Source organism: Rhodofomes roseus (assembly GCF_022264815.1).
Source record: "Rhodofomes roseus strain CIRM-BRFM 1785 chromosome Unknown C8Q71scaffold_8, whole genome shotgun sequence".
In the NCBI taxonomy this organism is placed as follows: domain Eukaryota; kingdom Fungi; phylum Basidiomycota; class Agaricomycetes; order Polyporales; family Fomitopsidaceae; genus Rhodofomes; species Rhodofomes roseus.
The window spans coordinates 505,609-518,765 of record NW_025952964.1 but is presented as its reverse complement, the minus strand read 5'-3'; the positions used below and the strand labels follow the sequence as shown (position 1 = coordinate 518,765).

Here is a 13,157-nt window from a genome sequence, read left to right as displayed (position 1 = left end):
CTCGAAAGCGTAGCTTTTGTCCTGCGCGTCCGCCTGCAACAATGCCCACACGCACACCGTCCTTCCCGACAGAGCACAATACCCTTCCGCTGGCGCCTGCGCAGCCGCACATGGTACATAATGCAGCTGCCCTTTCTCCCCGTTCTCCATCGCATTCTCACTCTACCTACCGCCTTTCATTTCAGGTTCACCACGGGCCGCGCCTCGTGCTAATAGCTGAAGAGCTTCACGGTCTCTCGCCAGCCTAGCCTACCTTCACGCCGCCTCTCCTACTCGTGCGGGCACGCCAGACGCCACCGACGCCTTTCTGCTGTCTCCTCATCGTACACTATCGCATTCCTTGCTTGACCCCCATCCACGACAACACTCATGGCACCTAACAACACTCGTGGTTGTGAGTCTCGCCAGCTATGATACCCAGGCTTGTCATGAACTGACTATACACGCGGACCAGACATCTTCATCGGCTTGAACGCCGTCCGGGTGCTGAGTATCATCGCGCTCCTCCTGCTCTTTGCCAGCAGCATCGTTACCCTGGTGCAAGATATCAAGGCTGTCAATGCTTTCATTGCAGAAGGCAGCCATCAGGATATCCTTGTGTCCTCTGGAAACTCCACGCAGACGGAAGATTGCTCAGACATGGATTACGTTCCGTACGCCCCTCCGCTCTTACTTCCCCATTCGCTTCTAACTCCGCCTCAGTGGTAGTACCGTGCCAAATCAGCCCGCAGGAGCTTTCTGGGCAGTCCTCAACCGCCTCTTGATCATATTCCAAGTCATCGTGCTTGTGATGTCCGAGGCCGGCTGGCCCTCTGCCTTCTTCAGCCGCTTCTTCCCCGTTCTGGGTGATGATTTCGGCCTCGGTGCTCTCGGTGTCATTCAATGCCTGTGCGTCTCCCCCTCTGCATTCTCTTCCGCTACATACTAACCGCTTTCTGTGGCGCAGGCTGGGCGCGGCGGTGCTCTCGCATCACGTCGACGAGTTCTCGCTCGTCTCCGCGTTCTTCCTCTTCTCCATCGGCTGCCTGAACATCCTCCTCGGCCTCATCTTCCGCGAGAAGGCGAAGCCCCGCCGCGCGCTCAAGGCGTGGAAGGAGACGGACGACGTCCTCCCCCGCACGTCCCTGCGCTCCGGCCCACGGCCGTTCCTCACCTCCGCTAGCACTGGCTCGAGCAACCCCGTGGCGCCGTGGGACGAGAAGGGCGCGGAAGCGGCGCGCAGTGGCACTCTTCTGGGCCAGAAGAGTGGCATGGGCTTCGGGAGGCAGGGGGAGAAGGCAGCGCTCGCGCGAGGTGAGTTGATGTATAACTGCGGGTTGGGTATTGGCTGATCGGCGGCCCGGTAGGACACACTTTGACCACGCCCGAGCCAACCTTGCCCCAATATGTCCCCCGACCCACCGCCACTCTCAGCCCGGCCCCGACGTACGTCTCGCGCACTGTCCGGTACGCCGAGCCCGAGCCTGAGGCAGACGAAGAGGGCCGCCGCAGCTCCGGTATCAGTTACGCGAGCGCAGAAGCCACACACTCCCCGCACGCAGTCTGAGACTGCGGTACGAACATTCACTCCTCTGGACTCATGCATATCGCGGACGACACACGAGGAACGACGTGACGGCGCCACACTCACTGTACGCTTAACCCTGCTTAATACTCCCTGCGGGGTCGCGTCCGAGCTTGGACTTGGACGGCCCGCACGGATGGTGACGGACTCTTGGTGCTAGCATCTCTTGGGTCCTCTGGAGCTGAACACTGTATACTTACGCCGATCTTTGTCTCGCCCCACCTATTGTAGCTCTTAGTCATCCACTGTAAAGTAATGCCATTCTGTCTTTGGATTCCCGTGTAGCCGACTGGACTGCTTCCAGGTTCGTTGGAGACTGTCCACAAGAAGTGCGTGCTTAATTTTGTTCCTTGCTAACTCAGTTCAGACATACAGTGATTGCTGTCGGGAGGTGGCTCGATTGGTTCGTCAGCGCGTCAGCCACAGACGCGTCGCGGCCGGTCTGGACTAGCGTGACCGCGTCGTTGTCAGCAGCAGTCAGCCCCAGGACATGCATGTTACACCCATCCTCATTGCCAGCCTCAACAATGCCAGCCCCAAGTGCGCCGCCGTGGACGAGCATAAAAGCCGCCCTCAAGCGTGCCGGATTCCTTACCTCCTTCCACCACCACCTCCCATGGACCACACGGAAGCGAAGTCTGTTCCTCTTCCAGCGATGACCCTGGGTATTGTGGCGGCAAGTATCTTTGACTCATACTCACAGTCTACTCACCCACTGATCAATACTGCTCAGGCCACCCGCCGATACCCTGCAAGATAGTAAGACTCTACGGAGCGACGCTCCCAATCGCGGCTGAGTCTTCTGCTCGCGCCCGTCCTCGCTGCCCCGTGGGCTCTCCTTGTCGTCCGCCAGCCATGCCCGTCCGGATCCATCGACCGCCGTGGCTCTCAATGTGCGAGCAAGGATGATTACCCACGCCCAAACCCCGCTCTCTGGCCTCGTCGTTCGCCAGCCTCCCCTGGATCGAGTTCGTACCCGTGGTCCGCGCTCCAGGATGGCTCCCAATGTGCGCTCGAGGCATGGAGAACCGGCTAGTTCCCTTAATTTATTCGTAACTTATTCGCCTTCGGTCTCGGTTCTCGTCTCGGTCTCTCGTCTCCTCTCTCGCGGGACGGCCGCCCCAAAACTCCTCTCCGCGATCTCCTTGTCGTCCGCCGGTCCTTGTCCTGGTCCTCGAACTGTCAGCCAGCCCCTGGAACTACTCAAGCGCGATCAAGGGCGACCCTCCGGTCTGGGGATCCTCCTCTGTGCGGTTTATCATCAGCGTCCTCTCTCCCGTCTCGTCTCGTCTCTCTCGTTTCCCGGCGTCTCTTCTTTATCCCTCTGTACTGTTACTAGAGGATGGCCATACCAAAACTCCTCTCCGCGATCCCCTCGTCGTTCGCCACCCCCCTTCTGGCCGTTGGTTCCATCCAGGACTCGGGGTCCTCAAGCGCGAGTGAGGTGACCCTCCGGACTGGGGATTATACCCAACCGCCATTCGCCCGCACCGTCTGTGTACTATACCTTGCCTCTCGACTTCTCTTCGAAGCTCGCGGGAAGACCGTGGCGCTCAAGCTCCTGGTACGCCGGCTCGTCATCGCTCGCCAGTGCTGCCTCCTGATCCACAAGCGCGAGCGGGGATGGTCCCGCGGACCGGGACTCGCCGTTCATCATCAGCGTCGTCGCTTCGTCTTTTCATCTCTCTGGTTCTGTCTATCTGGAGGACGGTCGCCTCAAAACTCCTTTCCGCGATCTCCTTGTCGTTCGCCAGCACCTCACCATGGCCCTCGAACGCACCCCAAGGTGTTCATGCTCCTCAAGCGCGAGCAAGGACGACCCTCCGGACTGGGGACTATACCCCCTGGCCGTCCTCTGTGTATTTGTATCCCGATGACACCATCGTGTCCTTCTCGCTCGTGGTCCAACTCAAGTCTGTCGCTACGCGGTCTCCCCCGAATTCGGCAAACTCTAGCCTGTCTCTACTCGGTTTCCTCTGGCCAACTCTAGTCTGTCTCTACTCGATTTCAGCCGTCAACCAACTTGCGCCTGTCTTTACTGTGTCAACATCCTTCGACTCGGCCCAACCATCCGCCCGCCTTCGGCCAACTCCCACCTGTCCTTACGTGATCCAAGGCCCGTCCCAGTCTCTTCTGGGTTCACTCTGTGCCAACCCATGCCTGTCCTTACGCGGTTCACCGTTCGCCTAACTCTCGTCGGTCCTTACTTGTCTCGGTCTCGCTCGCTGCACGGTTCTTTTCTTTCTGTTCCCTCGTCGTCCAACTCTCGTACTGTCTTTCCTGGGCTCTGGTTCATGGATCGACTCTCCACTGTCGTTACTGGGTTCAGTTTCTTTGTCCAACTCCATACGGTCTTTACTGGGCTCAGTTTCTTTGTATAACTCCATACGGTCTTTATTGGGCTCATTTCCTCAGTCCAACTCACGTACTGTCTTTACATGGTCCCCTAGACAAACTCCACACTGTCGTTACCCTATCTGTCTCGGAATCCATTTATGTGCATGCTATACAAACATTCTGTGAGACAGGCCAGCCCCGTCAGTCCAAGTTCCGTTCTATGCATGTCACAGCATCTCTGGTTCTCACCTAAGCCACATGCGCTACGATAGAGAGCAATGTCGCGCATTATGTACATGAACACGGACATACTGACAACAATGAGAAGTGACCATGGACGTGAGCCAGGCAAGCCTACGTAACTCTACAGGAGCGCGTGTCCGACGGAAACTAGCTTCAGCCGCTTTCAGTCGTGCGGATCCAGGCGAGGCTGCCGCGTACGCTCTCTGAAATGCTTCAGCCGCTGTATCTGCACCGCGACATGCTCGTCCGTCGGCATCATCCTGTCGCCCACCCACTCGTTCATCCATCGCTTCAGCCGTGCGTACTGGCTCATACCGTCGCGGAAGTGCTCGAACAGCGGCGCGTCCATCCCGACCTCCGCCCAGTACACGAGCGCGGTCGCGAGCGTCTGCTGCGACGGCCGAATGCCGAGCGTTCGCATCCACGCGAGGGCGAGCGGGATCTGCGGGATTTGCGACTCGGACGCGAGGAGGTCGATGTATGCGCGGAAGGCGACGTCGTTGAGGGTGATCTGCGGGTAGTTGAGGGCGCCGCGCGTGGGTTGGGCATCCGGGGGAGTGGCAGTGGGTGCCTTGCGATGAAGCATGGTGCGCAGGAGGCTCGTCATGGGGAAGGATCCCTGGAAGTCTCCAGTTGGTCGGAGAGCCTCGGCTGGGCTGTCGACATCCTTCAGCTCCGGCCAGTTGTTGAACATGATTTCCTGTGCGATTCGCAAAACGACGGTGCCAGCGCGTTCACCGTTCCACAACCCGGAAGATCCCTTAGTCGCCTCGGCAAACATGATCCTCTCCACCTGAGAGAAACAGCCGTCGCGTGAAGTCTCGTCGGACTCGACCTCCTTTCCTCGGCGAACGAAACGGCTTAAGCCGAGCTCCGCCATTGCGCTGCGGAAGGAAGGGTTGCACTTGCTCGCCAGGCGCCCCGCTTGCATCAGGATAGTGAGGGTGTACAGGTCAGGGCGGGCATGAAACATCGTGTTCATGCTGTCCCACAACACGAAGACGGCGTCTGTGAAGCCCGTGCGCTGTAGTGATATCATGAAGGCATTGACCGCCTGCGTGTCGATCAACGATGCAGGGTCGTTACCACGCGCCTCTGAGCTTGCTTGCAGCTCTGTCGCTTCGAAAAGCAGGTCCAAGGCTTGCATGGGTCGACCCGCTAGCGTCAGCGCCTCGACTCCGACTGTCAGGGTGGACTTCGTCAGGCGCGGCTGATATTTCCGTATCTTGCCCCAGAGCTCCAGTGCATTGACGTAGTCGCGACGCCTGAGGAATCCGTGGATCGTGACGGCATGGAAGTATACATCCAGACTCAATAGAGGATGCGCTCGGATAGCACGATCATACACCTGCCGTAGATACTCGGACGAAGTGGAGGAATCCCGGCTGGCGACCGTGATAGAGTCCTTCCATACGCTTGCTATCTTGAGCAGTGGACCAAGGTCGCCAAGCGGCTTGTCGAGCGGATCTTGCTTCTGCGCTCCGGATGGCGGATCGCTACTTGCAGTAGCAGTGGCGCCATGAGCGTCGACATCGGGCTCGCCCTCCGCGACTTCAGACCCGCTAGATGCATGACTGTCTTTGGATGGTTGTTGGCTGTCTGTCTCGAGAACATCGCGCAGATACGCATGGAGTGCCTCCACAGACGAGAAAGCAGAGAGAAAGCGGCTCTCCGTTCGCAACGAGAGGTATAGGCTGGAAGCGGGACGAGGCAGGCCGTCATCATCCTTGACCTCTGCTAGACGTGAGCGCAGGAGACGTAAGACAGCTCGCGCTCGGCGTTCCCATCGCCCCCTCGTATACAGGGCCGTCAACCGTGCCAGATTCGTCATGGTAGGGCGATAGCCTTGGGCTTCCATCTTCCGCCATACGACGAGGCCTGTCATAGGTGTGGAAGAAGGGCTACGAAGGAGGGCATCGAACGTTTCCCGGTTGAATAGGTGAGTGTCGGAGCGTTCAATGACATGGCGAACGACCGGGTAGACTTGACTGGAGGACGATGCGTGAGCGATGAGTTGCAGCAAAAGTTGGAAGTGAAAATCCTGGAGGCTTGTTCCGTGCGGCCCGTGGAGAAGCATGTCTACGACTCCCTGAAGAGGAACTAGCAGGTCATGTTCAGCTAGCCAGCAGGCGGCCAAGATCAGGAGGGCTGGTTGGAGGTGGGTCGGTACGACAGGAAGGTGAAAGTACGCTAGCACAAGTGCTTTCCACGCGTCCGACTCGAACTTGACCTTGTAGCACAGGGTATACAGGACAACCCAGGTCGGAGGCTGCGGACGCGCGCTCGTATCTTGTCCCCGCAGGACGTCGAGCTCTGCTATGGTGATACCGTTGTTGGTAAGGAAGAGAATAACCTCATCGAGGTCCTGTGCAAGAATGACAGGCTTCCATAGCATGTACTCCTGAACTGTTATGCCAGAACGCTTCAGCATAGGTGGGGGCACCGTGCGCTCAGGGCTCCGCACGATGTAGTTGAACAGCTTGAATATGGGATCATTGGTCTTCCTGCCGTAGTATCTGGAGATACGGTACACCTTGCGGAGTAGGACAGCATGGGTGCTTGGTTGCGGAGGTGACTTGGAGGGCGCTGTGGTCGAGACGAGACGTGTCAGAGGCTTCGCCGGCTTGCGACGGAAAACCAGCAACCACATTCATCTGTGCCGCGAGCATAAGAGACGGACGAGCACAGCAAGATAGATGACATACTGAACAAACAGCATATGGCGCGTGGATGTCCACGACCAGGATCTCGAGACGCTGTGCGACAAGTGGAAGCCTGTTGAAGCTGCTCGGCGCCGACCTCGACGAGGAAGCCTGCAGCCACCGCAGCGCACGTGATGGCAAACTCCGATCAAGCTCCGACGGGCGCTCAGGGAGGAACAGCCACTGCGCCTTGCCCGCCTTTGATCTCAACGGTGGTGTCGACGTGGTGGGTTGGTGAAAGAAAGCATGCCTCGTATTTTGTTCGTGAGTGGTTTCCATCCCGCTACGCGTGCGCGCGACCTTGCATACGAGTTTGAGCGGTGAGTCGCATGTTTGTGTGTGCTGAGACTGTTGATCCTGATGATGTATGACGCGGTTACCAGCTATGGGCCACTCATTCGATGCGACGTCCCTGCCCCGCGCAACCCCCGTGCCAACTCCAATCCGTGAGTACTCCTTTTGACTCTTTACCCTTTGCTCTAGTCGAGTGGCCCGAACTCCGTTTGTCCGCATTGCGTACGCCGCCCCGTGCGAGAGCTGGCCCCGCTCTGGCCGCCGCTGCTGTCCCTCGCACCGAACCCCCGAACGAATACTCTGGACCGCGGAGCCTCGTCTCACACGAAGCGCAATCCATTCGGTCGCTCGATGTCCCACATCTCGCTCGAATTCGTCGTCGCTCAACGTGCCCTTCGAATCATCCCGCAGTTACGCCTTTGTCGAATTCAGAAGCTCGCGTGATGCCGAAGATGCCTACTACGACATGTAGGTCGGTCGCTCTACTGCACGGATATGCCACTCACGCATATGGTGCAGGCACGGAAGGAGCTTTGAAGGGGCGCGCCTGAGCCTCCAGGTGAGTCACATTAGATTGTGGCTTGTCGAAAGCTTGTGCCTCATGACTTTCCTTGTTTCAGTGGGCCAAGAATCCTCCGTCTTCCGTTTGGCGTTACGACAGGAGGTCCCCTCCCGCGCGCCGTGACCGGGAACGTTCTCGGAGCCCCCGCCGTCGTGACGACAGGGACAGAGACCGTGACCGTGACAGGGAGCGCGACCGTGACCGGGAGCCCGATGACAGGGATAGGAGGCGGCGCAGCCGGTCGCCAGACCGTCGCAGGAGCCCGACTCCAGACAACAGGAGAGATGACAGGGCGCGGACTCCGCCTCCGGTGGATGAACCCATGAAGGGTGACGACAAGGCTCAGACACCTCCGTATGATCACTGAACTGTCTTTTTCCTCTCGATGTTCGAAGGGTAACTGCTCGCTCGTGGGGCATACCTGTTTCTGTCTTCGTTCCGAATGTTTCTAGCATGGTGTATGTAGCGGACAGTCACCACAAAAATTCATGATTATCATCGCTTAATATTTATGCCACGTCGATGAATTGTATGTACTCAGAACTGCAGCCTTCTATACTTTGGGTTGACCATTGGGTGGGTACTTGGCTGTTAGAGACGTTCGGTTTGGCGCCAACGCGTGTCGCGTAAGTGGCGCCTACCGGCACAAGTCGCGCGTACCACCATGCAAGCCACCCCGACCATGCAGCCTGCAGCTGAGACCCGAGTACCAACCGTTGACGATCTACGGGTATGTACCGAAATGATTTGGACAACAAACAACTCTTGACGACAGCCTCTCAGGTCAAGCTGTGCTTCATCTGCCGCGAGGAGGAGCGGTATGATAGTGCGCCATGACCATACATCGCCTGTCTCACTGCTGACTGCTGCCGGCATTGTCTAGGTCCTGAAGACCCTCCCAGAGCTTGGACGCACCCGTGTCAATGCACTCTGGTAGCGCATGAGGCATGCTTGCTGCAATGGATTAAGGCAGCACAGCAAGACCCGGCACGAGCGCGCAATGCCTTGAAGTGCCCGCAATGTGGTGCTTCCTACGAGCTGGAAAGCGACAACCCCCACCCTCGTATACTGCGAATACTTGACCGTTCGAATGCGCTCCTGTCGATTGCAGGGAAGGTGGTTATGATCGGGGGTTTGGCGACGGTGTTTGTATCGTTTGGGTTCGGTACGTTCCAGATTTCTCGTAGCTCGTGTTGGGTCCACTTACGTCTCACAGGTCTCTACCTCGTGTGTACATCCTATGGTGCACATGCAATGCAGTCGATGGTCGGCAAGGAGATGTACGTTCCGTTGCATTCCTCGTGGTCAACCGAAGGCTGATTGCGCCCACGTAGGTACGACATCCTGCTCACGGACGAACCCAGCAACTGGCCATGGCACGCCTTCGTCAACCTTCCTATGATACCAATCAGCCTAGTGCTCTCCCGCTCTCCCACTTTCGTCACATTCCCTCTATTACCACTGATCATCTCATGGCCGTCGTCGCACCCCGTCCCCACCGCCGCACTGCGATTAGGTGCTGCTAGCTGGAGTCTGTTCGGGCGGAACGATGGTGACCCCTACGGTCCCATACTCGGATGGCCCCCCTCACCAGTGATGGCCGCGATGCTCTTCCCGTTCATCGGGAGGCTCTACCGAGAACAATACTCGAAGTTGAAGCACCTCATCATGGGCACGCGGCCGACGCAGCATGAGCCCGTGCGCAATATCGTGTGGGACTTCGGCGGCGAAGGCCCCATGCCGATCCGCGCACATATAGGCCTCAGGGCCGATCCCGCACAACAGCGACAGCAACAGCAGGTCCCAGCTCAAGACGATGCCCCCGCGCAGGATGCAGAGGGCCAAGAACAGCAGGGTAATGGGCAGGCCGACGAGCCGGGTGTCGCGGCAGAACACACACTCCGCATAACCAACGCGTCGCTGGGCCGCTTCATCGGCGGCGCGTTGTTGATGCCTACGATCGCCAATTACATGGGTTCCATACTGTACCGGCTCGCGAGGTACTCGCCGACACTGCGTACCTTCCTGGCTATTCGCCCGCCATTGCTGGGTCATCGCCGCGTGCCACTCCTTGCTCCGTGGCTAGAGAGCCAGGGGTTCACGCAGATGAGCTTGCTGAAAAAGGTCGGCACGAGTATGCAAGTCGCGCTCAACTTGGTCTTGGGTGGGACGAGAGTCTGGTACGAGTGCGATCCTGTCTGGTGAGAGGGTTTTGGTCGTATTGACCCAGTGTTGTAAACTGACGTACCGTAGGTGGCGGAACTCCATTGGCCTCGGCATTTTCATTGTCGTGAGTGACTATGGATCTGTGCAACCTTGATATGGAACTGATATGTGTGCAGGCTAAGGACTGCATTAAGCTGCTCCATCTCTACCTCGCAAAGCGCGACCTCGAGACCCGACGAGTGAAGAGTCGTTCGTTTGCAGGAGTGGACCTCGAAGAGCTCGACCTGATACATCCTCCTGCCCATGATGGCCGTGTACTTCAATCCCGCAACGATATCGTGTAGATGCTTTCATCGATCGTTCTAACTAGTCCTTCGCTCTGTTGCACGCGCTACCCATTGTATAACAATCGTACATTTCCTCTCAGCATTTCTCACCGGATTAGCTATAAGAATTCCTACTAGGCTCAAGGGCCATGCCGTGAAAGACAATGCATGCGCATATTCTATTATGCTGAGGAACAATACACTGGCCAACGAGTAATCGCGATGCAGTTGGCATTTGTTGAGCCTATTTGATTGCCTGCCACGAGTATGTATATCTGAGAACGCACGGGAAGACCACCGTGCTCCCGCGGTGATGCCCTCTATGCTTTTGCTCAATGCCATTAGGGCACACCAGTATGTGCTCATGATCAGTTACCCGATCCTTGACAAGCATAAACGACAAACATCGCGGCTGCTTGCGAGGTGTAGCATATATAGCACAACTTGCAAGGTTTCATCAAGTTCAATAACACGCATTGCGAATTCGTGATGAATGCAAATGGATACATTCTACTGTAGTGCTACAGGACCTCTTAGAGGGATGATGACAGCAATCCGTGTTGGCAAGAGCAATGATACAATCCGGGAAGGGAAGACATTCAGTCGACCTCCAACACCGTCCCGCGCTGCACACTACCCCAGCCTGTGCATGATGTCAGTGAAGTGCAGGAGTGGGTAGACACCAGGCGAACTCACCGACAAGCCGCCAGTGCTTCTCGATACGGCGCGACAGGGCGACCTTCTCCCCAACCTCGGTACATGCGGGAGATGTCAGCTGGATCTTCGCGAGATCCGCCTTGACGCTCAGCACACGTCCACCGGTCGACGTGGAGCCGATGTTGATGAGCAGCAGCTCGTTCTTGACGAGCTTGGATACCTTCGTCTGCTTCTTGTCCTCCGTCTTGACACCAAGCAAGCGACGGAGCAAGAACAGACTGATCTCGAGCTCTGATAGGCATGTCATGTCAGGCTGCAGCGTCTGTCACAGACAGTCGCACTACGTACCGCTGAAGATCTGGGGAAGCTTGCCGACAGCACCGAGCACTTGACCGACGAGACGATCTGCTCGGCACAACGTAGGGTCGATACGCGTACCAACACCGATGAGACCTCCGGGAACAGCGAACTGCAGGTGGTTGCTCTCTGCGTGTAGCGAGACGATGCGGCTGAAGATGGGCTTGCACTTATTCCGTCCCTGCGCGTCCTTCGTGACGATGCCTGGCCGGATCTCGACCTCCATGCCTAAGCGGAGGGTACCCGTGAGAATGGAGCCACCGGCGACACCGCCCTTGAGCTCGTCGACCTCCGCTCCAGGCTTGTTGACGTCGAAGGAACGGATGACGATCAGCTTGGGGTCGGCGGTGAAGTCACGGACGGGGATGGGTATCCGCTTGACGATGTATTCGTTTACGGCGTCGATGTTGTACTTCAGTTGTGCGGAGATGGGGACAATTGGCGATGACTCCGCAACGGTACCTGGAGGCAGGGATTAGACGACGGCGTGGAAGTAAGCGGACATACATACCTTTGACGAACGCAGCGATGCTCTTCTGGTGCTCTAATGCCTGAGACTCCTTGATCAGATCGACCTTGTTCTGCAGGATGATGATGTTCTCGAGCTTCATGATCTCGACAGCCGCCAGATGCTCAGACGTCTGTGGTTGAGGGCAGGTTTCATTGCCTGCAATGAGTAGCAGGGCGGCGTCCATGACAGCGGCACCGTTCAACATGGTAGCCATCAGAATGTCGTGTCCGGGACAGTCGACGAAGGAGACATGGCGGATGAGCTTCATGCGGTGACCGCACCCTGGTCGCTCGCAAGGTGGGTTGTCCTCCTTGTCTGAGCGATATGACCGATAGCAGCCTGGACGCGGGCAAGCCTCGTTCTCACATTTGTAGATCTGGAAACGTCGTGTAAGGATGTATGACGGGCTAAGCACGAGGACACTCACCTTCGCGTTGGCATATCCGAGCTTAATAGTGATATTGCGGACCAATTCGTTCTTGAAGCGCACAGTCATGACGCCTGATATTGCTTTCACGACAGTAGATTTTCCGTGCGCGACATGTCCGATGGTTCCTGCACAAACGGTTGCTCAGCTGACCCGACAAGTATCGCGTCTTCAAGAAACGCACCCAAGTTGATGGTGGCCTTTACATTAAGTTAGAAGAGAGTATTTACTAAGTACATGCAACGAACCTGTTTTGAGATGACCTCCGGGGAGAGCGGGGTCAATTTCGACGGATCGATTTCCACCTGCGGGAGTACTTCCTCGTCGTCGCTCTCCTCGCCCTCACTGTCGGACCCGTCATGTTTCTGCAATGTCTCGTCTCCTGGCATGGTAAGATTTGACTTTCGTCGCGGTCGGCAGGGGAGAAGAGACGGAGAAGCTAGAGTCGTATGTCGAGGACGATCGCACAGGCTGCAGAAAGTCAGACTCAGTGATCTCGATTCGAGTCAATCGGTCACACTCATGTCACGCGATCCTCAGTGTCACGCGCAATCAGTCGAGAGCGCCTAAAGTGCCTGTCCTCATCCTCTCCTCGTCCTCTCCCAAGTCGTTCATCTCATGCACTCTACGCAATTCGCACTCATTCACGACACTACCACAACGACTTGTTCTTTTGCTTTCTCAGGTAACGGAACGTGACCTGAGGACGGAAGAACGAGTCATACGGAAGCATGCCGGGGCATAGTAGGCCAGAGCAGGCCTGGACCACGCCTCCCCGCATCCGACTCACAGAGGGTTGCAGCCATCCGAAAGCAGCTCCTCGAATGCGACCGGCAGCTGTGTAAAGTCTTACTTGCCATCCGAAGCCGCGATGACCTGGGTTGTAGGTGCACCATCCGCCGGCAAGTCGCTCCCCTCAGGCCGCTGCCGTCGATCGCACCGCGTTCTGGGTGACGGAGCTACATGGGGCTAGAACTCAGCGGGCACGTCGGGAGCACGGATACGGCCACA

General features: G+C 57.4%; 6 protein-coding genes across 6 annotated transcripts; 4 read left to right on the top strand and 2 right to left on the bottom strand.

The window, feature by feature from the left end:
* Positions 1-260: 260 nt before the first annotated feature.
* C8Q71DRAFT_556877 (uncharacterized protein) lies at positions 261-1,850 on the top strand. The gene is made up of 5 exons (XM_047919329.1): positions 261-394; positions 455-653; positions 703-888; positions 947-1,293; positions 1,347-1,850. Exons 1-5 carry the CDS (start codon positions 370-372, stop codon positions 1,544-1,546), a joined length of 957 nt encoding a protein of 318 aa, XP_047779735.1. The 5' UTR covers positions 261-369; the 3' UTR covers positions 1,547-1,850.
* Positions 1,851-2,746: 896 nt separating this feature from the next.
* Positions 2,747-3,637, top strand: C8Q71DRAFT_556835 (uncharacterized protein). Its single transcript, XM_047919327.1, has one exon. The coding sequence runs from the start codon at positions 2,907-2,909 to the stop codon at positions 3,552-3,554; it is 648 nt and encodes a 215-aa protein (XP_047779734.1). The 5' UTR covers positions 2,747-2,906; the 3' UTR covers positions 3,555-3,637.
* Positions 3,638-4,126: 489 nt separating this feature from the next.
* Positions 4,127-6,925, bottom strand: C8Q71DRAFT_556838 (uncharacterized protein). The gene is made up of 2 exons (XM_047919328.1): positions 6,850-6,925; positions 4,127-6,798 (listed from the first exon to the last, which is right to left on the bottom strand). The coding sequence occupies exon 2, from the start codon at positions 6,792-6,794 to the stop codon at positions 4,308-4,310; it is 2,487 nt and encodes an 828-aa protein (XP_047779733.1). The 5' UTR covers positions 6,795-6,798; positions 6,850-6,925; the 3' UTR covers positions 4,127-4,307.
* A 126-nt stretch (positions 6,926-7,051) lies between these two features.
* Positions 7,052-8,285, top strand: C8Q71DRAFT_753995 (uncharacterized protein). The gene is made up of 5 exons (XM_047923467.1): positions 7,052-7,166; positions 7,230-7,292; positions 7,552-7,608; positions 7,660-7,699; positions 7,761-8,285. Exons 1-5 carry the CDS (start codon positions 7,093-7,095, stop codon positions 8,067-8,069), a joined length of 543 nt encoding a protein of 180 aa, XP_047779732.1. The 5' UTR covers positions 7,052-7,092; the 3' UTR covers positions 8,070-8,285.
* C8Q71DRAFT_753989 (uncharacterized protein) lies at positions 8,273-10,438 on the top strand. Its single transcript, XM_047923466.1, has 7 exons — positions 8,273-8,432; positions 8,486-8,528; positions 8,586-8,867; positions 8,919-8,982; positions 9,037-9,903; positions 9,956-9,992; positions 10,045-10,438. The coding sequence occupies exons 1-7, from the start codon at positions 8,367-8,369 to the stop codon at positions 10,210-10,212; spliced, it is 1,527 nt and encodes a 508-aa protein (XP_047779731.1). The 5' UTR covers positions 8,273-8,366; the 3' UTR covers positions 10,213-10,438.
* A 143-nt stretch (positions 10,439-10,581) lies between these two features.
* C8Q71DRAFT_833407 (elongation factor Tu GTP binding domain-containing protein) lies at positions 10,582-12,681 on the bottom strand. Its single transcript, XM_047926396.1, has 7 exons — positions 12,395-12,681; positions 12,331-12,346; positions 12,147-12,274; positions 11,720-12,095; positions 11,200-11,670; positions 10,891-11,142; positions 10,582-10,837 (listed from the first exon to the last, which is right to left on the bottom strand). The coding sequence occupies exons 1-7, from the start codon at positions 12,533-12,535 to the stop codon at positions 10,794-10,796; spliced, it is 1,428 nt and encodes a 475-aa protein (XP_047779730.1). The 5' UTR covers positions 12,536-12,681; the 3' UTR covers positions 10,582-10,793.
* Between the last annotated feature and the right edge of the window lie 476 nt (positions 12,682-13,157).

What these genes read in the sequence shown, in the direction of transcription:
- C8Q71DRAFT_833407 (XM_047926396.1), bottom strand. Translation starts at nt 12,535, where the DNA reads ATGCCAGGAGACGAGACATTGCAGAAACATGACGGGTCCGACAGTGAG. An exon ending in GCTTCCCCAGATCTTCAGCG is followed by an intron (nt 11,143 to 11,199) that starts GTACGTAGTGCG and finishes CATGCCTATCAG; the next exon opens with AGCTCGAGATCAGTCTGTTC. An exon ending in GAAGCACTGGCGGCTTGTCG is followed by an intron (nt 10,838 to 10,890) that starts GTGAGTTCGCCT and finishes CATCATGCACAG; the next exon opens with GCTGGGGTAGTGTGCAGCGC.
- C8Q71DRAFT_556838 (XM_047919328.1), bottom strand. Translation starts at nt 6,794, where the DNA reads ATGTGGTTGCTGGTTTTCCGTCGCAAGCCGGCGAAGCCTCTGACACGT.
- C8Q71DRAFT_556835 (XM_047919327.1), top strand. Translation starts at nt 2,907, where the DNA reads ATGGCCATACCAAAACTCCTCTCCGCGATCCCCTCGTCGTTCGCCACC.
- C8Q71DRAFT_753995 (XM_047923467.1), top strand. Translation starts at nt 7,093, where the DNA reads ATGCCTCGTATTTTGTTCGTGAGTGGTTTCCATCCCGCTACGCGTGCG. An exon ending in CTTGCATACGAGTTTGAGCG is followed by an intron (nt 7,167 to 7,229) that starts GTGAGTCGCATG and finishes CGCGGTTACCAG; the next exon opens with CTATGGGCCACTCATTCGAT. An exon ending in GAAGATGCCTACTACGACAT is followed by an intron (nt 7,609 to 7,659) that starts GTAGGTCGGTCG and finishes CATATGGTGCAG; the next exon opens with GCACGGAAGGAGCTTTGAAG.
- C8Q71DRAFT_556877 (XM_047919329.1), top strand. Translation starts at nt 370, where the DNA reads ATGGCACCTAACAACACTCGTGGTT. An exon ending in ACCTAACAACACTCGTGGTT is followed by an intron (nt 395 to 454) that starts GTGAGTCTCGCC and finishes CACGCGGACCAG; the next exon opens with ACATCTTCATCGGCTTGAAC. An exon ending in TCAGACATGGATTACGTTCC is followed by an intron (nt 654 to 702) that starts GTACGCCCCTCC and finishes ACTCCGCCTCAG; the next exon opens with TGGTAGTACCGTGCCAAATC.
- C8Q71DRAFT_753989 (XM_047923466.1), top strand. Translation starts at nt 8,367, where the DNA reads ATGCAAGCCACCCCGACCATGCAGCCTGCAGCTGAGACCCGAGTACCA. An exon ending in CAACCGTTGACGATCTACGG is followed by an intron (nt 8,433 to 8,485) that starts GTATGTACCGAA and finishes ACAGCCTCTCAG; the next exon opens with GTCAAGCTGTGCTTCATCTG. An exon ending in GTTTGTATCGTTTGGGTTCG is followed by an intron (nt 8,868 to 8,918) that starts GTACGTTCCAGA and finishes TACGTCTCACAG; the next exon opens with GTCTCTACCTCGTGTGTACA.